General features: G+C 42.1%; 1 protein-coding gene across 3 annotated transcripts in view; it reads right to left on the reverse strand.

Moving 5' to 3' along the window:
- Positions 1-24,164, reverse strand: part of srrm3 (serine/arginine repetitive matrix 3) — a 62,462-nt gene that overhangs the window by 783 nt on the left and 37,515 nt on the right. The window contains exons 3-15 of one of the 3 annotated variants that reach the window (XR_009132122.1): positions 22,447-22,542; positions 18,672-18,776; positions 16,726-16,806; positions 15,810-15,878; positions 13,119-13,154; positions 12,587-12,637; positions 12,064-12,171; positions 10,642-10,798; positions 3,175-3,461; positions 2,821-3,060; positions 2,620-2,751; positions 1,591-1,725; positions 1,067-1,168 (exon numbers count right to left, since the gene is read on the reverse strand). Coding sequence is in view for 2 of the 3 variants with exons in the window: in XM_058087773.1 (XP_057943756.1) it covers positions 901-1,168; positions 2,620-2,751; positions 2,821-3,060; positions 3,175-3,461; positions 10,642-10,798; positions 12,064-12,171; positions 12,587-12,637; positions 13,119-13,154; positions 15,810-15,878; positions 16,726-16,806; positions 18,672-18,776; positions 22,447-22,542 (1,630 nt within the window). In the remaining variant the exon portion in view is untranslated. Of the gene's footprint in view, positions 1,169-1,590; positions 1,726-2,619; positions 2,752-2,820; positions 3,061-3,174; positions 3,462-10,641; positions 10,799-12,063; positions 12,172-12,586; positions 12,638-13,118; positions 13,155-15,809; positions 15,879-16,725; positions 16,807-18,671; positions 18,777-22,446; positions 22,543-24,164 lie in introns of all 3 variants that reach the window. The other 2 variants (XM_058087774.1, XM_058087773.1) reach the window with 2 other exon arrangements.

The following is a 24,164-nucleotide window of genomic DNA, read 5'->3' on the forward strand; positions in this document are numbered from 1 at the left end:
GAAATATTAGAGTAGATTGGGCTCCGGAAGTCAATTGGTCGTTAAAAAACAATGAATTATCGGATGTCACATTTTTTCCAGGTAGCCTAGCATACAGTATATTGGCAGTACAGTGGAATTGAACTTTATGTATACATTTAAAAAAGGCCAATGCCTTAATTTTGGGTCAAATATGAAAGTACAGTAAACCTCGGATATATCGGATTCAATTGTTCCCACTGGTTTTGTCCGATATAAGCGAAATCCGTTATATGCGTATACCGGAAAATGTCCGTTTTACGCATATATCGGATTTATATCCGGTATATACGTAAATCGGATTTTATCCGTTCTAAAAAGGCACTTCCTTGACTATGTTTCCAATGTACCTGGACGCGCAGGCAACGCTGCAAACGCTGCAAACGCTGCAAATGACGTCGTATAGCGGCCTGTCACGATTCGGCGAATCGGAGCGCCACGATGCGGCCATCCGATATATGCGAGGGAAATTTAATGGAAATGCATTGGAACGGGAGATTTTGTCCGAAATAGGCGAAATCCATTATAAAAAATCCGATATATGCAATGAATTTTTATTGGAAATGCATTACAGAAAAATCGGTTCTTTTTTATCTGTCCGTTGTGAGCGAATTTCCAATATATCCGAGTCCGATATATCCGAGGTTTACTGTATTTGATTTGTCAATTGTTCTTATGTCAGTTCCAGCTAAAAGATAAGCATTGTCCAAATATTAAAATGACCATAAGTCGTGTTGGTCTGGTATTTAAGGAGCGAGTGGGAGACCGCCAACGTATGATCTCTGTTCTACCAGACCGCAGCAGAGAGACTCCGGTCTAGGAAGGAAGGGGGCTTTGGGGCGCACATTAAATGCATCACAAACCCGACTGTAGTCTTGTCTGTCAGAAACCGGGGCTGTCGTAACTGCTGCGGCTGGAGTAGCTGTGGTGGCTTCGAGAGCGACTCCTGCTCCGACTCCAGCTGTGACTGCGACTGCGGCTCCAGCTCCGACTGCGACTCAGACTCCTGCTTCTGCTGCGGCTCCTGCTGCGACTGCGACTGTAGCTGCTGTAGCTACGACTGCGGCTGCGGCTGGAGCGTGAGGGACTGCTGTCGTAGCTGGACGATGACGGGCTGGGCCGGTAGTAGGGGATGGGGCGTTTCCGAGCGCTGTGGGGGGGAGGGGACAGACGGTCAGTGGTCAACATCTGCGTGAGGTCAAGGTCATTGTTAAGGCTATAATCAGGATGGCGATACTGTAAGTGGGTTAAAAAAAAAGACCAGAGAATGCAGTTAGTTTAAGCGCATGGACTGCCTTGTTAATTAGCCACTCTGGAAGCACTTCCTGTGAGGTCATTAGCCGTTAGCACCCAAAGGAACGTCTCACCCGCAGATAAGAACAGTGTGGTTAGTGATGGACGCTATCAAGGCACACTACAAGTCACAAACCTAGCCTTGTGTCTGCTGAAATAGCCTTGATAGCGCCCGGTTGTTACATTAGCGAGTGGGCGGAGCTTGAGAGTCGCTGTGAATTTCAGGAAGGATGTGGAGGAGGATCGGAGGAGGAGAAACAGGAACAGAGTCTGCTTTACTCTCGGGGTGTTTTACTGCTCAGTCGAGCATCAGGAGTCATACTGGCAGGGTCCTAGCGCCTGGCAACTGTTACCACGGTAACCAGGCTGCAGCTCAGCCGCATCCTGTTGTCTTGCCGTCAGAACCTTAAAGAGCTGGAGTGAAAGATGACAGCACATTTCACCTTTGTCATTTCTAAGGGTGGCATGCTTATTTGACGCCAAACAAACAATGGAATAATAAAAAAAAAAACATAATTAATAATCATCATTTGCAAGCCAATGCAAGAAAGTTCAAAGAATTCCAACAATCACTGTTAATTGATTCCAGACCTGAATCATACTGTGTGAATTTTCCACACAGTATGATTCCTTATTCATATATGGAATATTTTTGTAGTTAGAGCCTGGAAAACCTGTGTACAATCTTCAAAATCTGTTTTTTAACATCACAAGAGCCTTCGAGACATGATATAACACCCCTATATTCATCTTTACACCCCAATTACCCCAATATAGTGGACATAATGAGGGAAAATAAGCCATTTCAGACAGATATAAGACAGAAGGGGGAAATGTGTGCCAGGGTCCTGAGTGGGGGGGGGGGGGGCGAACAGGAAGTGACGTCGTGGTTCAGGGTTGAGTTTTAGCTTGGAGTTGGTGTGCATCATGTGGCCTGCGTTAGGAACTATTGTGTCTGTTGTGAGATAATTCAAACATGAAATAACCGTGACTAACCCAGGGGTGTCCAAAGTGCGGCCTCGGGGCTATTTGCGGCCCCGAATGCAACTAAATGTGACATTTTTTATAAAAGCAACAGCAAAAATGGGGGAAAAAACAGTCATATTTCAAGAATAAAAACGAAATATTGAAAGAATGACGACATCCTAGCTTAGTGTTGGCACACCAAATAGTCATTGGTGTGTAGCCACCAAGTATCTACCGGTACATGTACAGGTACTACATACAGGTACTACATATATACAGGTATACTGCAGTCAACAATGGAGAGCACAAGTTCAAAGAGCTCCAAGAGGTTATTGATCTGACCTGGTGATCCTGCGAGCCTCCATGAAACTGGGCGAATCTCTCCTCCGTTTGCGAATGGGCGAATAACTCCGAGAGCGGCGTCGGGCCCGGCTGTCGGCGTCGCTGTCGCAACGGTTCTGGCTGTCCCTCTCTCTGTGAGGCGGGCGGGACTTGGTTCAGAGCGGGCGACGCAAGCGGAATCTCCGCGAGGGGCGTGCTCACCTGGAGGCGTTCTGTCTGGCGTGAGGAGACTTGGTCTTGCTGGGGCCCCGGTCCCTGTGGGCACAGGAGGAGTGCTCGCTGCTCCAGGAGCTGCTGCGATGTCTCGCGTTCTGTTTGCTTCGTGACGCCTCCTTCTTTCTCCCGGACGAGTGGCGGCCCGAAGATGCCGACGGGCTGCGGTGGTGTGCCTGACCTCGACCGGAGCGGTGGTGACGCTTGGAGGAGTGGCTGCTTTTTATCCTGAGGGAGACGCCAAGTCCATCATCAAAGGTGGCTTCACATCATCATCATTCCATCCCACGAGGAGTATTGTGTAATACATAAATTGTAAATACTGATGGAGGTTCTTCTTACTTTCTCTGATGCCGGGTCTTCCCTCTGTGCGTGTGGTTGCGTTGGGAATGTGCCGAGTCACTGCTGTGAGCAGGAGAGCGGGAGCTCCGGTTCCGGTCTCGCTGGCTCTGTCTTCTCCCCGTCCTGTGACCGACGACAACCGCGCTCTTGCCATCCGCGCTCCCGACATCGGCCGCGTCCCACGTCTGCGCGGCTTGGCTCCTGCCGGGGGCGCCGTGGAGCTTCTGTTCTCTCAGCAAAGCCGACTGGATGCTGGCTGAGCCGGCGGCGGCCAACGGACGGAGCTTCTGTAAAAGAAAATGATGACCAACAAAGAAAAAAAGAAGACAAAAAAAAGGAGAAAAGAAGCATTAGAACGTGTTCAACCGTGCGAGTGAGCGCTACGGCACCAAAAGAAGGTAACATGAAAAAGAAAAAGATCTAAGTTTTGTCCAAAAGGCTTAAAGGTAATAGATAGATAGTCCTCTATGGTGCAGCGCATGCAATACTTGGCATGCAAAACCATAATGAGTTGAAGAAAATCATAACTGCAAAAACAAAAAACAACAAAACCAAACTGAGAGGAGAAGGAAAAGAGGGGGGAAAAAAATAGCAAAATAAACGAACCAAATCATAGAACAGAGGCAGAAAGTAAAGAGCTACAGATAGTGGAGAGTAGAAAAAGAGGACTTCTTTCATTTGAATGAGTTCAAAGAAATGAAACAAAACGAAGACAACTGGACGGAACATCACAGAAATGGAGGGAACGAAATAAAGATCACAATTATTCAATCAGTCGAATCAGAAAAAAAAAAGAAAAAAAATCATCTGCTACTCAATTTTTCTCTTTCTGGATTACTTTTTTTTTTTTCCCTGAAGACAAGTGCTGAGATGTGAACAGCGACCCGTTTTTCTTCTACTGTTTTTTTTTTCATGGTTATTCTTGTTTAACTCCCTTTTGGTTAACATCCACTTACCAATAAAGTGGTATTCCCTCCTTTAGTAGGTAAGGTATGAAGAAAAGGGAAAAGTGGGGCAACATAAGTGCATCATTAGAGTCACAAAATGCAAGAGAAAAAGACACAAAACCCTTCCTGTCAGTGAGTCATGACACAGTGCATGGAAATCAATGGAAAAGAAGTGACAACAAAGAGGAAAACCACCATGTGCAAGGGACCCCCCCCTCGCACCGAGTACTTCCTCAGGGACCAGTCACCTTCCGGAGCATCGTTTAGCGCTGCTTTTTATCGTTGAGACCGGCTACGGCGGTCTGTGCTCACGTGAATGATTAGCATTGTTGTTAAAATGTCTCAGTGGAGCATCCGCCACATAACACCAGGCACTGCCGACCGAAATGGCAAAGTATCCTTTTCTTTTGACCACCGATTTTAAAGGATAATGGAAAATCATCTCAAGACCAACGCCAGCATCGTAGACATCACGTGTAGGTGACCGAGTAACACGCCGCGTCCGCAGGCAATAAAATAGCTCTCCAAAGGACATCATAAACCCCAATGGTTAGCCTCTCATGCATTAAACTCACCAAGCAGGCTAACATTACGACCACTTACACATTGTCATTCCATCCAGTGCAAAAGCTGTACCAAAAGAATATTCTCCTAGGTGTTCCAATTTTGCGTTGGTTTTTCCAAAACATATCCGTATTTTTGTGCTTGAATACGTCGATTGTTAGTCAAAAATCAATAAATATTTAAATAAACTCTATGTATTTTTTGCATAACAGTGTCAAAATAAACTAAAATTCCATTTTAAGGTGTTCAGAAGACACATTCAAAAACGTGCTACATTATATAATGACTAGGTGTCCGTAATGTTACATTGAGGCCATAATACCAGCCGCAGGAAGTACAGAAAATATAAATATAAGGCATTCAGACGATGTGTTCAAAGACATTGTGACATGTGGTATTGCACACTGATCACTAGGTGTCAGCGATGTTAGTGAGACAGTTTGGTGAGACACACAAGCACCAAACTCCATCGCCGGAAGAGATAAAGTCTTTTATCGCGGGTTTCAATAATCCCGAACACGGGCTATACTGTTTTGGTGAAAACTCAACTCAGGACCCTCGACGTCACTTCCTGTCCCCTGACACACTAGAACAAGTTTTGTCTTATTTTCTCTTATTATGTCTACTAGAGTATACTGGCTAATAGGAGTGTAAGGTCGCTTTAAGGGTGGTTTTTACATGCGCTATATGTGAAAATATAGGATTTATGAATACTTGGTGGAAATTCACTTCACTTATCACGGTCGAGTCTGGAAACAATGAACCGCGTTTAATGAGGGATGACTGTATGTATAGTGTATCCCTGCATTTTCACATTTTCACAAAAAACAGCATTTGCAACCTTGCACATTTGCATATTTTTATTCCAATATGTATTAATCATAATTATTTTTTTTATTGTAGGGGAAAAACCCTCACACACCCTCAAAAATATATTTTTTTGCAATAAAACAAATATTCACCTTCCGTATGGTAATAATGTATTTAATTATCAAAGCATAATATATATAAGTATAATAATAAAGAATGAAGTCCATGCTGGCTGACTGCTTTGTTTGCATGGAGTACAACCTGAGGGTGGCGTCACAAACGCAGGAAAGGAAAGAAGGAAAAGAGCTGAAGATGCATAGCAGCACATCTCTTTCCCGTGCTAGTGGAAAGCATCAGCTCGTGCTGGGCAGTGTCGTCCATGTCATCATCATCATCGTGCGTTATCGTTCATTGTGGCTGAATCTAATCGGTACTACAATCCCTTTCATTATTGGATGCAGCATAGTAACCCGGGCCTTATCCGAGTATCAAAACCAGATATTTCTAAGTCTCGGTTACTCGCATATGTCCAACCAGCTCTTGTATTGGATCTGGTAGAAATGTGCAGGTGGTCATAATGGCCGCAAAAGTAAGAAGGACCTCTGTCCTCCAGGCAAAAACACAAAAAAAGCGATATAATAAGAAAACTTGATGACAGCTGCTTGGAACTATCATGAAATTCAGTCTGTTGTAAATCATAGGACGGATGTACTAAGTCATCGACAAACAAAGAGATGCTGGACAAACAGGAAGGCATTCTATATCAAAACAGAAAAAAAAAATAATACAAATGCAGATAGAGAAATGAACCAGGAAGGTTGAGCGGGATATTTCGGAATGAATTGGAGGCGCAGGAAAACAAAACCCCAAAAGCTAAGTCAGTAACGTAATCAAATCTTCAGAGTCAAATCATAATTGATGAAGTACATTAACTTGTTTAAGACCACAACAGAGAGAGATAGCGAGAGAGAGAGAGAGAGAGAGAGAGACACTGACGTCACTCAGGCTAAGGTGCGTTGTTACATTCTCATCGGCATAAAGATCACGTGCGGAGGCAAAGCGTTACCTACCTTCCGTTTCAATCAGTGACACGTATGCAAGATCAACAAAAAAAGGAAAGAAAGAAAGGAGAAGGGAATGTTCTCCGCAGCGATATGGGAAAAAGACAATGACCTCTTTTAGTATCAGGCTACATAGTTTGTCCAGACACTAAGGAGAAATAAACAAACCCAAAAGCAAAATGGAAAGAAATGTAAAATATATAGATCCTGTATGTAATCCAGATGGAAAATTAGGATGGATCTCGAAACGACATGATTTGTCTTTTTCGCTTGTACCAATGCAGCCATGTTTGTATCCAAACAGAGGGTGGGGGTGGGGGGTGGGGGGGGTAGAGGTGAATGGATATACTGTACAGTACTTTATTATCATATTAGTGGACATCCATGTAGAGTAGCTAGACGTGACGGGAGGGGGGGGGGGGGGGGGCATGCGGTGGGGAGAAAAAAAAATGTCACGGCAACAAGAGTGCGTTGTGATTCACAGGACAAAAATGAGGAAGGGGGGGTAGAGTGTCGAAGGGGGGGGGCAGTCACTGCTAAGATGAACTACAGAGAGTCGGCACATTTGAAAGGGACCCCAGTCATATTTTTGGCCTGCTACTGCGCTAACGCTAACACTCGATGATGTCAGCTCCTTTGGCAGGTCATCATCGTGTGGCGTTCACTGACCAACGCTGAAGCCGTGAAATAAGAGCAAAGCGTTTGAACTGATCGTGTGACAAGGGGACTCGTGTTCAAAAATGGCTTGGGTCCCTTTAAAATACAAAATCATGTTCATTGAAGTGTCAATCGTCCCACATGGTCTTGAGTCGACAAACGGAGGAGTTGAGGACACGGTCGGTTTGAGCCTGTCTCGCTCTTGATGTGGGAGAGTGGGGGTCAACATCCGGGATGCTTCCCTTCTGATTGGATGCCGCTTTTTGTCAAGTCGGGTGAGAATCAACCCTGACATACGTTAAACAGTATGTATTCTTTCTTTCCTGGGCATTGAATGGATGGGCATTGAATCCATCGCAAGGAGAAGACGTTGCACTGCTTATCCATTCATGCTTAAAGACTAGATAGGACAGCTTCTCTGGCCAATAGAGGACGTTTGTTGTCTTAGAGGACTTTCATCTTAGACCCCGCTTCCTGATTTCTTATTTTTTTTGCACGTTTGTCACACTTAAATTATATTAACTGAGAATAATTGAGATCTATTAAAGTGGAAAAGATTTTAAACCCATTTCTAAAGCTTTGGGACCCCAGCCAACCACAGCGAGAGCCGTTATCCACAAATGGTGGTGAACCTTTGCAGAAAAAGCCAAACAAAATGACCCCGAGAGTGCAGCGACGACTCATTCAAGAGGTCACAAAAGACTCTGTGTGGAGTCTTTTGTGACCTCTTGACCGGGCAGCCCTCACTTGCCTCAGTTAAGGTCAGGGTTCATGACTCCACCGTAAGAAAGACATGCAAAAATTGCCTGCATGGCAGACAAAAAGAACATTAAGACGGGTCTCGATCATCTTCGTGATCCCCACGACCTTTGGGGAAACACTCTGTTGTCTGACGAGACCAATATTTGAAACATTTAAATAAGAAATAAATAAAAAATAAGAAATCACAAAAGGGGCAAACACTTTTTCCCACCACTGTGTATTGTGAATATGGTACTTAATGATGCAACTGTTAATGATGCAATCAGTAAACGAGCCCTGACAGGTCTGTAATACCGTAACAATTATTTACAAAATGAAAATGAACATCACCCCCCTCCCCCCGACAATGCATGTCAAAGAATACTGGAACAGATACTTGTGCTCCATCGCTTTGTTTAGCAGGCAAGCCGGTTGGTACAAACCCCCACTCTGCTTTTGTATGGGAAGCATCCCGGATTGTCTTGAGAAGAGACAGACCCAAACAACATAGACTTGAACCTAACCATTAAAAAAAAATCAGCACCAAAGTCAAACTTAAGATGACCCGCAAACGTTCACACGTCTCCTCCTGTTGGAGGTTAGTGCCTGCTCACTTGGAAAGATGCTGCTTGAAATGTTCAGCGGCAGTCAAAACGTGCCTTCGCCACACCTCAAAAAAAAAAAAACTACCGCCTCCCAAACCGTGCTTGGATTAAAGACATTCGAGTCGGTCGCAGAGAGGATACCGCCCCCTGGAGGCAGCATGCAAACTGGCACGTTAAAGCAGTCAGGAGGAGCGTAATTCATGAACTCCAGTGGCTTAGACGGAGCTGTTGTGCGCCTGGAGGAGAGGAGGATCTATCACTGAGCAAAGCTTGTGTTTAACAGAAAGACAACGGTATTGACAAGAAGAAACGATTCCACATACCCAGTTAACCTAGCTGGTCCAGCTCCAAAGCATTTGAGTGCTTTTTATGTGAACAAGACAGAGACATTGGGGCATTTATTCATTGTGAAATATCATTTGGATGGATTAGAGGGGAAAGGGGGAATAATGAATGGTAGAAGCAAGAGAAAGAGAGAGAGAGAGAGAGAGAGAGAGAGCAGATGAGGCCTCATAAGACACACACAAGAACAAAACAGTCGCCTCCCCAGATTGAGTTAGAAAGGGCTTTTGTGTCCACTGGGGGGCTTTTCTTGTATTCATCCTGGGAAAACTATTTTATGTTTGTACTTATTCTACCTTTCAATCAAACATAACAGCTTAAGTTGTGTTTTCTTGTGTCCTGATCAGTTAGTGGCGACTAACGATGACCGTAAACGCTCCAATTATAGCCACAACCTCAAATAGGAATGATTCGTTCATCAGGAGTAAGTTAATTTGTTAAGTTAATTAAAGTTTCCTAATAACAATAATCCCGATATTTCTGATCCCCTTTTGTTATTGTCGGAAAATTGACCCAAAAAAACAAAATTACCCGGTAATATACTTTGTGACTGCACGGCGGCCGAGCGGTTAGCGCGCAGGACTCACAGCTAGGAGACCCGGGTTCAATTCCACCCTCGGCCATCTCTGTGTGGACTTTGCATGGGTTTTCTCCGGCTTCCTCCCACATTCCAAAAACATGCTAAATTAAATTTGCCACTCCAAATTGTCCATAGGTATGAATACACTTTCTGGCTGCACGGCGGTTGAGCGGTTAGCGCGCAGGACTCACAGCTAGGAGACCCGGGTCAATTCCACCCTCGGCCATTTCTGTGGGGAGTTTTCGTGTGTGAGTTTTCTCCGGTTTCCTCCCACATTCCAAAAACAAGCTAGGTTAATTGGCGACTCCTAATTGTCCTTAGGTATGAATGTGAGTGTGAATGGTTGTTTGTCTATATGTGCCCTGTGATTGGCTGTACCCCGCCTCTCGCCCGAAGACAGCTGGGATAGGCTCCAGCACCCCCGCGACCCTCGTGAGGATAAGCAGTAGAAAATGAATGAATGAATGAATACACTTTGCACACTCTGTACACACTCGCTCGCGCCCCGCCTCTCCCCACTAGGACAAAGAGACTGAATAATGATTTAGTGGCTAGCTGAATGGGGGCGTTAATTGGAGCATTTAGGGTATGTGGACTTTATGGACTAGTCCTCCAGCAGCATGTAAGCTACAGGCTCATATGGAAACCTCTGAGATGACCCATTCGTTAGGTAATCACCCAGGTATGGGAGAACGTAAAAGAACATGAAGCTCTTAGCTCTTAGGTCTATGCAATCTAATTCATGTTTAGCTTTGAACTTTTCATTGTTTTGGAAAACACACTGACGTTTGACGTGGTCATACCTCGGACCTCATAAAGCTGTGCTCATTATTCTGGTATCACACTGGGTCTGGGGGGCTGCATTGTGCACGTGAGGAAAGTATGCTAAGGCTGAAGATCTATGCGGAACACACACACACACACAACCCAGAACCTTCTTCTCTGTTGCCACCAAACAAGAACAATGAACAAGATGTCAGAGAAGTCAAAGAAAGCCAGAAAGAAAGCAGCAGGTCTGCTATGCATCAGAAACAAGGACGGTGATAGAAAATGTGCCCTGTAACCTATGAAGGACTAGCTTTCACATTTTAGTGGGTAGGTTGGGGGGGGGGGGGGGGGGGGGCGGGGCTTAGCACAGCAGAATAGAGAAGATGACATACATCTTGCACCTTATTGCCCTCAGTGTTGTTGAGTCTGCCGGCTTTGCCGTTATGACTGCGCTGGGTGGGGTCGCCGTTGGGCCAAGCTGCGGGGCTGTTGGGGCCGGAGGACGGAGACGCTGCCTTCTTTCCATCTTTCCTGTGTTTGGAGTTCAGTCTGAGGGAACAGAGGCACGGAGATTACTGCCACCAGCACAGGAACATTGCTCCCAGAACTCCAATTGTACGCCCACAGGTATGCAGAATAAAGCAGTAAAGATACGCTTTTGCTAGTTGTAGTCCAGGATGAAGTCCGCGGGGTGGGGGGGATGGGTGTCGGAGCTCAAATTAAAGCAATAAATCCCCCGTTTGTGGGAGTTGTTACTTCATACCTACTGGCCAAGATGGCCGACATAAGGACTTGCAGTATCAAGTATACAGCAACATACAGTCATGAGATCATAATGATAAATGTATTAAAATGAATAATAATATTGTCAATTGAATTGTGTTATCATCAATTCCACCCTCGGCCATCTGTGTGTGGAGTTTGCATGTTCTCCCCGTGCATGCATGGGTTTTCTCCGTGTACTCCGGTTTCCTCCCACATTCCAAAAACATGCTAGGTTAATGGTTGGCGACTCCAGATTGTCCATAGGTATGAATGTGAGTGTGAATGGTTGTTTGTCTATATGTGCCCTGTGATTGGCTGGCCACCAGTCCAGGGTGTACCCCGCCTCTCGCCCGAAGACAGCTGGGATAGGCTCCAGCACCCCCTGCGACCCTCGTGAGGATAAGCGGTAGAAAATGAATGAATGAATGAATACACTTTGCACACTCTGTACACACTCGCTCACACCCCGCCTCTCCCCATGAGGACAAAGAGACTCAATAACTAACAGGAGGGTTCACTCCTGCCGTTCGTTTCGTTACAGGACCTAAATGCCAATCTTTGTTATTTGCTTGTGTAAACCACGCATCCGGCGACTTTAGGAGATTTGCCTGAAATCGCCTGAAGACAGCTGGGATAGGCTCCAGCACCCCGTGACCCTCGTGAGGATAAGCGGTAGAAAATGAATGAATGAATGAATGAATTGTGTTGTCAAGGTTTTCAACATTTTCTGAAGTCAATTTGAACTAACCTTATTAAGGTTTGGATTACGGTGTAGAAATTGCATTTTTGGCTCAAACACATCTCATCAAGTCGTCATTTTCATGAAATTGGCTCTCATTTCTATAACACAACTGTCTTAACAGTGTGACGAACAATGAGTATTATGATATGAATGTCAGCAATTAAAGGGGGGTGATAATAAGATACGCCAAGGAGCTTCATTTTCATCCCACTGTTCCCCCGAGGAGCGCTCATCAATGAAGTACAAAACGGTGAGACAACGGGGAGTAAAATAATGCATAGAGTACGTGCGCCTTTCTTGAACGTACCTGCTGGGAGACTTGGAGGCGCTCCGCGTGGACGTGAGGGAGGCGCTGCGGCTGCTGCAGCAGCTGCCCTGGCGCTGTATGCTCCTTCTGGGGGTCTCGGCGGGGGAGCTAAACGCACGGACACAAACGGACACACACACACATGCACAAATACCGAGTAATTTGTATGTATGCGTACATCACCGATAACTCAGTCATCCGTCTGGTGGTATTTAAAGTAGGTCAGGACTACATAGCCGCAAAAGAAGCAATTGGTGATTTACTCCCTTTAACATGCTGGGGGGGCTGAATTCGACAAAAAAAGGACGTGAAATACCGATCAAAATGTATGAAATGGGACACAATTAATTTACTGTTCGTCTCATATTTGCTTTGTGCGCTGAAATTGGGATAGCGATAAAATGTGCAGTATGGCCATAATCTCCAATGACATGCATGGGCATATAAATATAGATACCCTGGCAGCTTCACATTAGCATGGCAAATGCTAGGAGACATCTTGCAGAGATGATGTGTGTCTCACCTCTTTTTCGGTTTGCTCTTGTCTTTGTGCTTGTCCTTCGGGCTTCCTGACCTGAAAAAAATATATTCCTTTTACTCTTATGCTTACATATACATGATGTTTTTAGTCCACACATGTCTAGGATATTGGATCAAAACATGATTATTTTTTGTAATTTTTACTTCGAAAAGTATCACATTTTTATTAGTTTTTTTTTGCAATGGAGTATTAGCGTGAGAAAAAAAGTAGTACATTTATGAGAACAAAGTCGGAATATTACATCATTGGAAATAGAGCGTAGCTCTTCTGGAAGGAAGGAAGCTTTTATTTATAACATGGCAACAAAACAGAGCAGTTGAGGAAAACAGATTAGCATGCAAGGACAAAGGTCGTGACTTTTTTCTTCAAATTATTCCTATAATAATTATTATTTATTCCTGTAAATTGATGACTTTCTTTCTCGTCAATTTATGACTTTATTCTCCAATCTCTGACCTCCCCCTCCCGTTTATTTGTAGTTACTGTAATGTATATTCTGTTTTGACACACATACCTGTACCTGCGCTTTTTGCTGGAGCCGGATGCAGACCTGTGGAGGCAAAAATAATGATTACATGACAGCTGCTTGAACTGAATTATTCATCGAGTACACGCCACAGAAGATGGATATTTCTAACCAGGCTGTGTACTTGACATCAGGGGTGTCCTAACTTTTCCATCCAGGACTAAATAGTGACAAATGAAATGATGCAAGGTTCCCCACTTAGCTGTCCCTTTTCTTTTTTTTATTTTACAAATATAAAATAATATTTGTCTCATTAGATTAACTTTGGATCAACTTTTTACACTTAATATTTTGATTTCCTGTAAAATGGCTGCAGGGTTTACAATCTCTAAGGCTTGAATACTAGTAATGTAAGATCACACCTCAGGAAAAATCACTCAAGAGTAACTTTGTGTCATTTTGGCACTTTTTCCAAAACGTATATTGCAGCATCCCAGTAGACGAAGCCTAACAATATCGGTATCAATAAAGTGAAGGACAGTATGTCAGTTCAGTCACCGATACCTGTCATTAGCGGATGCACCGCTCTATCGGCCAATGATCGTTAACAGCTGATGAAAATTACGTGATCGGTATATGCCGATAAACGCCTTTCAATGCCAGCTAGAACGATCGCAGTCGGCAGCACTCCATGCATCCTTCGTGCTCCTCGCACTTTCCTTCACAGTGGAGTGCCAAAACAAAAACATCATGTTTGCTGTGTGGAACTTAACTACCAACACATCCCACGGAAGCTATCTTGCGCTGGTAGAACGTTAAAAAAAACCTCAATTTAATACGGCAGCATAAAACCCTGGTGGGAGCATCCCTACTGTTAACACATATTGAGTCGTTTCCCATCACTCTCAGCTTCAGTGCGGTTTCCATGGAGATGAGAGAGACAGAGCCGTGGGAGTTTGTTGCCATTTGACAGAGGACTCCCACGTCTCCCCTGCCGATTCTTACCGACGGTGTACAGCGGAAGTGGGCTGATTGACTGTCAACCAGGGAACCGACTGGGAGCTACTGAAAACGAGGTGTTCCTCCAGAAGTCATTACTGTTTATGTCACTGAACAAATCGTGAATCGCGTACCGGCTGCATAAACAGAGGAAGTGTGTTCCCCTAACACAGAGCTCCAAAAGTGTTTGTGACAAACAAGCCGCCGTATAAGTCATTTTCCGCCCATCCCTTCCCGTCCTTATGAAGAACCTAAAAGGATAAAAAGCAACAAGGAAGGCTGTTTCTGGGGTGGAACCCTTCATGCGGTCCGCGCGTGTGTGTCAGATATACATTATTCATGCGTCAACACCTGCATTGCAGAGCGGCTGTGGTGTTTTTAGGCTCAAGGGACAGAAGAGGGGACAAAAGGGATTGAAGAAGAAGCGGGATCGATGACAAGTGGGGAACAAGGGTGTCATTGTGTTTGGCAACGTGGGGATCGGCTCCCTTTTCAGGCCTGCTTCGAAGAGCGGGCATTCAACAGTAGAATGGGTTCAATTCCTTACGATACACACCATGAACAGAATGATTTTCTCCCTCTCAGACTTACCTGGTGGAAATTGTTGGTACCCATATGCCAAAAAAAATGAAAACTACAAAAAATGAAGAGATGAAAATCAGTCTTTGCTGAATTAGGGTTCAAGAGAACCAGCCTGAACAAAAATGATGATTTGTTGCACAACCTTTTGAGGTATTTTGGCTCAACTCTACAGCAAAATCTGCCAGCTCTGGTCAGACTGCATGTTAGCATAAATATTCAATGGGCCCTCAATCACGGTTTAAAGATGGCCCCGTCACAACAGTCCACTTTTTTGGGTCCTATTGGGGGACCCATGACTTGTGCCTGAGACCAAGCTTGGTAAATATCGAGATTTCATTGTAACCCGTACAGATTAAAGGCGTGTAGGATGCAGCAAAACAGCCTTAGAATGTTAGCGAGTCTCCTCCATCTTTCACAGTAGCTACGCTGGTCTTATTACTTTTCTTATAAATACTTTTCACCTTTGTGATGAAAAACGTCACTGCTGCTGCTGTCCTTGTGTTACATTACTGTCAAAACCAGTTTTTGATTAAAAAAAAACTGTTTTCCTATTGTTTTCTCTTCATTTCGACTTCTCCTTCGCCTTAATTTTCCAACCAACTATGCTTAGCAAGTTTGTTTTACTACTGTCTTCCTGTATCATTCTGCACATGCGCAGTAAAATGGAATAGTCCATTGCATGAGAAGCGAGCGGGGGGAGCGATCGAAGCAATCGTGACGGTTTGATGAAGTTTTAAGCACATTTTCACTCCTGCCTTCTTACCTGTCGTTGACGCGACTCTTCTTCTTTGCTTTCACCATCTGATCTTTCCTTTCTCGTCCTTTTCTGCCTTTCTTTCCTTCCTATTATCCTGCACCTCCCTGTATTTTCTCCTTTTTTATCTTCCATTTTTCTTCCTGTCCTTCAATTTCTTTTCTTCCATTCTTCCCTGCTGAGCATCTTTGTCTTCTAGAGTGAAAGTGAACGTGAAAGCAACATATGGCGAAGCATGAAAGGTGAAAATAATGGTAGTGATTAGTGATCAATGTCGACGTAAAGTCAGTAACTCTATACTGGGGATTGGTACAAGCCAGACTTCATCCCTGAACATCAGTCACTCGCACACACACACACACACACACACACACACACACACACACACACACACACACACACACCTGTCACGTTTGTGTTTCTTGCCACTTTTTTTCTTCTTTTCTCTGCGAGTGGGTGATGAACTGCCAAATCTAAAGATGGAGACAAAAGTAGTGTAGTCAGCCTCACAGCGGCATCAAACCTTGGTTAGAATTTAGTCAATATTTGTGTCTGAAGCTTGCCTTTGATCTGATGACTCCTTGGCAATACACTGTATATACTGTATATACTGTACAGTCATCCCTTGCAATATCACGGTTTTATTATCGCTCCCTCACTATATAGCATTTTTGTCAAAAACAAATAAATTAAGCCGCTTCGTGGTAGACTACGGTCTATTATTTGTCAAAACATATTCACTAGGCGGCAGTATTGACACGAAACCTTGAGACTTTAACTTACATCACATTACCTTAACACTGCATGAAGTCAGCTGTAGCGTGTCCGACATGATAGAGTGAAAAAAAGTTATCCTCCCATTATGTGTGGAAGTGGTAGGTTTTCGGCTTCTCAAGTTTAGAAGAAAAAAAATTTATGATAACTGGTGAGCCTGCTAGCGCACTGACTAAGTAGCTGTACTTAGTCAGTATGATCTCTGAGGCAGAAACAGTAATGACCTCCACTGCAAATCATTTTCCAGTATGCAATTTCAGTTCATATCAAAGATACTCAATAAAACCATGATACTATCAGGCTTTTGTATACTTATTTTGTCCAATATCCAGGATGAAATCATCAATCATGAAACATTTTCCAAAATAAATTTTTATCATCAGTAAGGAATAACCATAACAATGAACAACAATAAACAATGAAAAATTAAAAAAATAAAAAATTCCATTTCACCTACCACAAACTATTTGAAAATAATGTACAATAGGGGATCCTTGCAGAAAAAATAAATAGAAGAAGATCCTTGTCGAGGTGGAGAGCACTCACCTACTTCTCCTGCGGCTGGATTTCTTCTTCTTTTTTTTCTTTGGGCGAGGAGATGGAGAGCTGTTGGATTTCCTCTTCAGTCTGATACATTCATAGAAAAACAGAGGAGGGATGTGAGTGATGAACAAAATTATTTTGTAGAAATCTGACAAAATGCTGCGTTCTCAGAGCACTTAATAATAATAATAACATATTATTATTATTATTATGATTAACTATAATAATATATTATTATTATTAAGTGCTCTGAGAACGCAGCATTTTGTCAGATTTCTACAAAATAATTATAATATATAATAATATTATTATTATTATGATTAACTATAATAATATATTATTATTATTATTTATTTTTATTTTTATTATTATATTATTTATTATATTATTATTATAATTAAATTATTATTATTTAATTATTATTTATATTATTTATATATAATATTATTTAATTATTATATATATATATATATATATATAAAAATATATATATATAAATATATATAAAATATATATATAAATATATTTTTTTAAATCGTGCTATAAATATTTTACAATAAAAATAATGTAAAAAATCATATTTGCAAAAATGAATCATATTTTTAATGACCTCTCATGGCCCACCTGCAGTACCACCACGGCCCACCAGGGGGCCGCAGCCCACACTTTGGGAACCACTGGCCTATGCTATGGCCTACGCTATCGCCTATGCTATAGACCAGGGGTGCTCACACCTTTTTCAGCATGCGAGCTACTTTTAAAATGACAGAGTCAAAATGATCTACCCACTACAAAAATGCAAAACATCTATTTATTTTCAAATGTATTGAGGATTATTTGTACGTACAATGTATGTTGATGTACCTTACATAACCAAATGAGCCAATATTGCAAAACACACATAATTAACATTTTTTGTAATTACCTCCACATTACTCCACATTTCCCTTCTTTGGTACTGCGATGGTAGAATGGCATATGAGGCAAACGCACTTCGAAAAAGACATTGTGAAAAAAAAGTCCACCTCCCATTCCGTATGGAAGTGATATGTTTTTGCCTTTTTACTTGGTCCAGCTCCTTCACTCATTTTAGTGACCATAAACTTTAGCGAGGGCTTAAAATCTCGCAATTCGCCGACTAGCTTAGCACTTTGCATCGTTGTTTACGCATGAGCGGTGACCTAAAGGTCAAAATTCAGTTGTCATCTGACTGGTTGTCCTATATGTCAATCAAGTAACAGGGATGGATGATAGGCTGACATCGTAAGTTCTGCTGCACTTAGAGACGTCGTTTGATTTGATTGGTCGCCCGAAGGGCAACATTCAGTTGTCATCTGAATGGCTGCCCTGTATATCAATCAAGTGACGGCATTGATGCTGGGATGATATTTTTTTAATGTCACGCCGCGATCGACCAGCGATCGACCAGTACCACCTCCGCGATCGACCGGTAGCTCGCGATCGACTTAATGAGCACCCCTGCTATAGACTATGCTATAGCCTATGCTATAGCCAATGCTATAGCCAATGCTATAGCCAATGCTATAGCCTATGTTACATGGTAGCATTCGCAACTCTGCATGCTCATAGATTTCCCTTGGTTTGATGGCGCTATCTGCAGGGGAAGAAATCTGATTCCATGTGTCTCTGTCTCAAAAAGCCAATTGACTGAAGCCTTTCCAGCAAGTATAGGCTCCGATACACAACGTGAAATCATTTTCTGGGAGATTACACTCTTTAGAGCATCCATCTGAATCATTACTTTGAAAACACAATAATGACCATAATAATAATAATAATAATAATAGTAGGTATTTGACTTTGAGCGGGCACACGAGCTTGGTGAGGACATTTTCATCCTGAGACGATGGTTTTGGAGACTGAATTTATCACAAGAGCCACCATGATGACGGCGTGCGTGCGTGCGTGTGTTTGAGTATGCGATGGACCTGTTATCACTGTGATAATCATCGTAGGCGTAGTCTCCGTCTTCATCGCCAACCAATTCAGCATCATCTTCGTACCTTTCAGGATAGTAGTGCAAGTGGTTGACCCTAAAACACGACAGGAGGGGGGGGGGGGGGGGGGGTCAGTGACATCAGCTGATCTTGCAGTATTCAGGTCTATTTATCATTCAAATTGGACAGTTTTTGTGTGTAAGACCAAAGTATCTGTGGGAGGTTTTATACTTTACATGACTTAGTGGTCCCGGCTCCCCAGCATGAAATCAATTGAGGATATTGGTAAACAGAATTACGTGCGAGCGTGTTTGCTCCAGGCTGTTTTCCAGCCCGTGTGTACAAGCGGTAAGCCGCCACTGAGGGGCTCAGGCGGTCAATAGTACTAGGCTCTGTGCAAAAATATGGGATTTGAATAAAGATGAACTGAATAAGGAAGCTGCTTGTGGATGTCTGCTTATGATGCAGCCTGCCTGCGTTCAGGAGCAGAAAAAAAACCTGCCAAACAGATCAATTCTGCTCCGACCACGTCACATTCTATCAAGCCTTCTCAGCACCGTGGATGTTTTGGTGACTGCTCCAAGAATTCTCCACAATAAGAGTCCAATAACCGTCTAAGACCTGCTCAGCAATTTCTGATTTGGAAGGGGTCTCAAACACGTGGCCCGTGGGCCAAATGTGGCCCGCAGGACACTAGTTTGAGGCCCCCGCCTTGATATGAAAGTTTAATGTTAGTGCGGCCCGCGCAAGTTTGAGATGGATGCTGTATGGTATCATGTACCCAGAAAAAAATTATTACGTTTGATTAATGTTCATGTTAAAGGTTAAATAACTGTTAATATTGTTAATTTTAATCTGAAAAAAAATATTTGTCTACCCACCAACTATATATAGTTTCTTAAGTTTTTATTATTTGCCGTTTTATTATTATTATTATATAATTACTGATTGAGCTATACTTATTACTGATTGATTGATTTTCTTTATTCTTGATTTGTTTATTTATTTTTCATCTTATTTTGTGCAGAACAATAATTCTGAGGTGCAGCCTGAGTAGTGTTTATTTTTTTATCACCTTGTACTTCGGTACATGACAAAAAATAAAAATAAAAATAAAAATAAAAATAAAAATAAAAATAAAAATAAAAATAAAAATAAAAATAAAAATAAAAATAAAAATAAAAATAAAAATAAAAATAAAAATAAAAATAAAAATAAAAATAAAAATAAAAATAAAAATAAAAATAAAAATAAAAATAAAAATGAAAATAAAAATAAAAATTTTACAGTAAAGCCTTTTTTTGCATCATGTTTTGACATTGTTCTTGTACAATGACTGCACATTTTTCAATATTTCCACTGACGTTTTTAAAAGCTAACCACTTACCCAGGGGTGTCCTAACTTTTGCCACTGACGACGTGAGTTGATAAAACGCATTAAAGATACAAATACCAAAAAACTTGACAGTTACGATGGTATCGATTATGTCCTTGTATGGTCATATCACCTCGTACTTCGGTACGTGACAAAAATAAAATAAAAAAAAACAACTTTATATTAGGAAAGCAGGAAGTGAACAAATGTAACAGTTACTGATTGAAAAAAGCACCAGATGGAGTGGGGGGGGGGATTTAATAAGCTTTGCTTCTTCCTACTCCTTTTGGACATGTGGAACTGTGAACTGATTATGTGATGCATTCAATTGTAATCTGATGCATGTTCAAATGAAATTCAACCATTACCATTACCACAAGTATTAAAAGCAAGCTACTATACTGTTGCCTCTTTTGTCTCGACAGCCATCCATTGCCAACTACGGTCTTTATTTGTGCAAGACCTGTGTTAGTGCAGAGGGCTGTAAAAGTGTCAGGGACATCCTTGCAAATTGCAACCTTTTCCGGTTTTCTCCATCAAGGCTTTCGCAGAGTATTTTGCAGGAACTCCATCAGAGCCTCAAATCCTAAATGGACTCTAATGCGGCACTCCTACCGTACATCTTTGCTTTTATTTATCCTCCTCTATGTACATCAATATCTTCTATAAGTCCTCCTGCATTCTTGGAAGGCAGCCTGCACTTTTCAGTCTACTCTTCCTAAATGTCAGAGACCGGCGGAGGTGCAGAGGAGGAAGGATCATTCATTGAGTTTGAGAGACGGAAGCAGGGTGCCATGACTGGTGATTACTTTACAGACAACAAGGTCACGGCACCACCGCTATACCGACTTTCCGTTTTATTTACACTAACAGTTTGAAGGACTTACTCAGGGGGGGCAAGAACACTCACTCACCGCTGATGTTGTTGGGTCAGAAAATAAAGATAAACTCCGTAGTGAGGATTTAAGACCATCAAATGGACATTTTATTTTTTCTTGCGTGTGGTTGTAATGCCCATTAGCAATGCTTTTAGTGAATTATCGTATTTTCCGGACTATAAGTGGCACTTTTTTTCCTAGGTTGGCTGTTCCTGTGACTTATAATCCAGAGCGACTTATAAATGAATATAAAAAAATAAGAAAATAAATGTTAAAACTAAAGACGAATGTGAAATATAAATGTTAAAATAAATGTTAAATATATATAAATGATATAATGTAATATAAATAATATTATATAATATTATATATCTCCCCAAATTCACCGTCCGGTCAAGCGTCATATACCGTATTTTCCGGACTATAAGTGACACTTTTTTTCATAGGTTGGCTGTTCCTGCGACTTATACTCCAGAGCGACTTATAAATGAAAAAAGTGTTTATGATCCATAAACGCTGGACACCTTTTCTGTTCATGTTTATGTTTTTGTGTAGCTGAATAACCATTGTGTTAGCATATCTTACACCTATTCAGCCTGTTCTCTATTCTTTTATTCATGTTAGAACTTGCCTTCCAAGAGGACGTAATGTCTGTTTTGGTCAAGTAGTTTATAAAATAAATTACCCGCAAAAAAATGCCACTTATACTCCAGTGCGACTTATGTATGTTTTTTTTTCAACCTAAGTATGCATTTTTGGCCTTGTGCGACTAATAGTCCGGAGCAACTTATAGTCCAGAAAATACGGTCATCGACTGAAAAAATAATCGTTACCATCCAAACACCGTATTTTCCGGACTATAAGTACCACTTTTTTCCTAGGTTGGCTGTTCCTGCGACTTATACTCCAGAGCGACTTATAAATGAAAAAAGTGTTTATGTTACATAAAGTTAAAATAAAATAGTTAAAATAAATTACCTGCAAAAAATTTGACTTATGTATGTTTTTTTCGACCTAATTATGCATTTTTGGCATTGTGCGACTTATACTCCGGAGCGACTTATAGTCCAGAAAATACGGTAGATATAGCTAGGGTAGACTGCCAAGCTATTTTTTGGTTGAATACGGCCTATTATTAGTTACAATATATTAAGATTAAGATTAAGATATGCATATTGAAGAAAAATCATAAACATTGCGTACACAGTTTAAGCATTTTCAAGCATAAAAATGGATAAATGAACTAAAAAGTTCACGAGACGTACGCAAAGATGCTGTGCTTATATTAGGATTATTATGATATATTATATTATGATTATATATACCTTGTAGTGTCAGGGATAACAATCATGATGATTGGACACCATGTAGTGTTTTTAGATATTAAAGCATCATTAACTTACAAACCTTTATTACATGATGCAAGTAATATAGCATGAATGTATTTTTTTTTCTCATCAACCTAAACCAACTTAAGCTAGAAGCTTAAGCGAGAAGCTAGACCAACACTTACACAGGTTGTGAGCCCTCTCTGGTGATGACACCTTCTTTGTCCATCAGCATTTGTCTGAACGTGCTCACTTTCTGTCGAATCTCCTCCTCTGTGTACCTGACGTGGACAGAAAGACACCGCCGTAAGCGAGACCGCCATCAGATGACATGTCCAGAGTTGTTAGCGGACAAGCATGGGCGATTGCTTATCGGCGTCAAAAAGGGAGGCAGCGTGAATGTCAATGAGCGAGGTGCAAATTCAAAAAGCTGCGAGCCAGGACTGCAGCAGAGAAGCTGTCAAGTGTCGTAAGTGCCACACATTTGCACAAAGAAGTCAATATCGGGGGGGAAAAAAAAAAAAAAAAAGGCAGACCAGCTTCTGATCTTGACAAGCCGTGCTTGAATTAGTACCTGTATGACACGCTCTCAAAGCTGACACGCCGTAGCTGAATGTTCTCTTTGATTAACCTGGAAAAAGCGCTACTTGTCCAGAGAGGATTCAATAAACTGACATTGAGTGATGACACCGTAGATTATTGCGGCCCTGCATTAAATTCATTGCAGGTCTTCTATATTCTTATTTTATATCATGGAAATTGTCGGTGGAGAATGCAGATGAATAAATCAAGCCCTCTTAGAATGCTCGATGCAGCTTCTCATAGTAGGAGTGGTGACGACTCTGCAAAGGATGTAGCAATAATTCATGCGGCTTCGCTGAACAATCATAACTGAGGCAGTTATATATTCGTCCTCTTGTGTTAACAGATTGTCATAAAACAGACATGCTGGTCTGCACATGTCGGGAAAAAAAGGCCACACTGAGCTCATCGCATCATCTCCCACGTTCTTGCGGTAATGAGCTCTAATGAGCTACAGAGAAGCTTGAAGAGAAATAGGAGGGGAATTTATAAAACTGTAAGAAAATATGACCAGGAGACAAATATCGAATGATGACGACGGTCGTGGACTGGTAGCTGATTGGCTTTATCCGGCTTTACCCGGTCAGGTTGTTTTCTTGAAATACGTATCTTTGTAATGAAAAATTGTTATCATTTCACATTCCAGGTATTCCTCAAAAAACATGTTTTTGATATCATGCCATTCACATTTTTAACTTAGTCAGCATTTCCAGAAATGCAGCAAATGTTTGACAGACAGTACAATTGCATGTGAGAAAAATCAAGCCAGGCGGCACGGCGGTCTAGTGGTTAGCGCGCAGACCTCACAGCTACGAGACCAGGGTTCAATTCCGGCCATCTCTGTGTGGAGTTTGCATGTTCTCCCCGTGCATGCGTGGGTTTTCTCCGGGTACTCCGGTTTCCTCCCACATTCCAAAAACATGCTAGGTTAATTGGCGACTACAAATTGTCCATAGGTATGAATGTGAGTGTGAATGGTTGTTTGTCTATATGTGCCCTGTGATTGGCTGGCCACCAGTCCAGGGTGTATCCCGCCTCTCGCCCGAAGACAGCTGGGATAGGCTCCCGCACCCCGCGACCCTCGTGAGGGAATGAAAAATCAGCATTTCCAGAAATGCAGCAAATGTTTGACAGACAGTACAATGTATGAGAAAATACATGCCAGGCAACTCCAAATTGTCCATAGGTATGAATGTGAGTGTGAATGGTTGTTTGTCTATATGTGCTCTGTGATTGGCTGGCCACCAGTCCAGGGTGGACCCCGCCTCTCAGGATTACAGGAAAATTACAGAAAATGTCTCAGATTATGAATGATGCTCAC

Source organism: Doryrhamphus excisus, chromosome 11 (assembly GCF_030265055.1).
Source record: "Doryrhamphus excisus isolate RoL2022-K1 chromosome 11, RoL_Dexc_1.0, whole genome shotgun sequence".
NCBI classification, from domain to species: Eukaryota; Metazoa; Chordata; class Actinopteri; order Syngnathiformes; family Syngnathidae; genus Doryrhamphus; species Doryrhamphus excisus.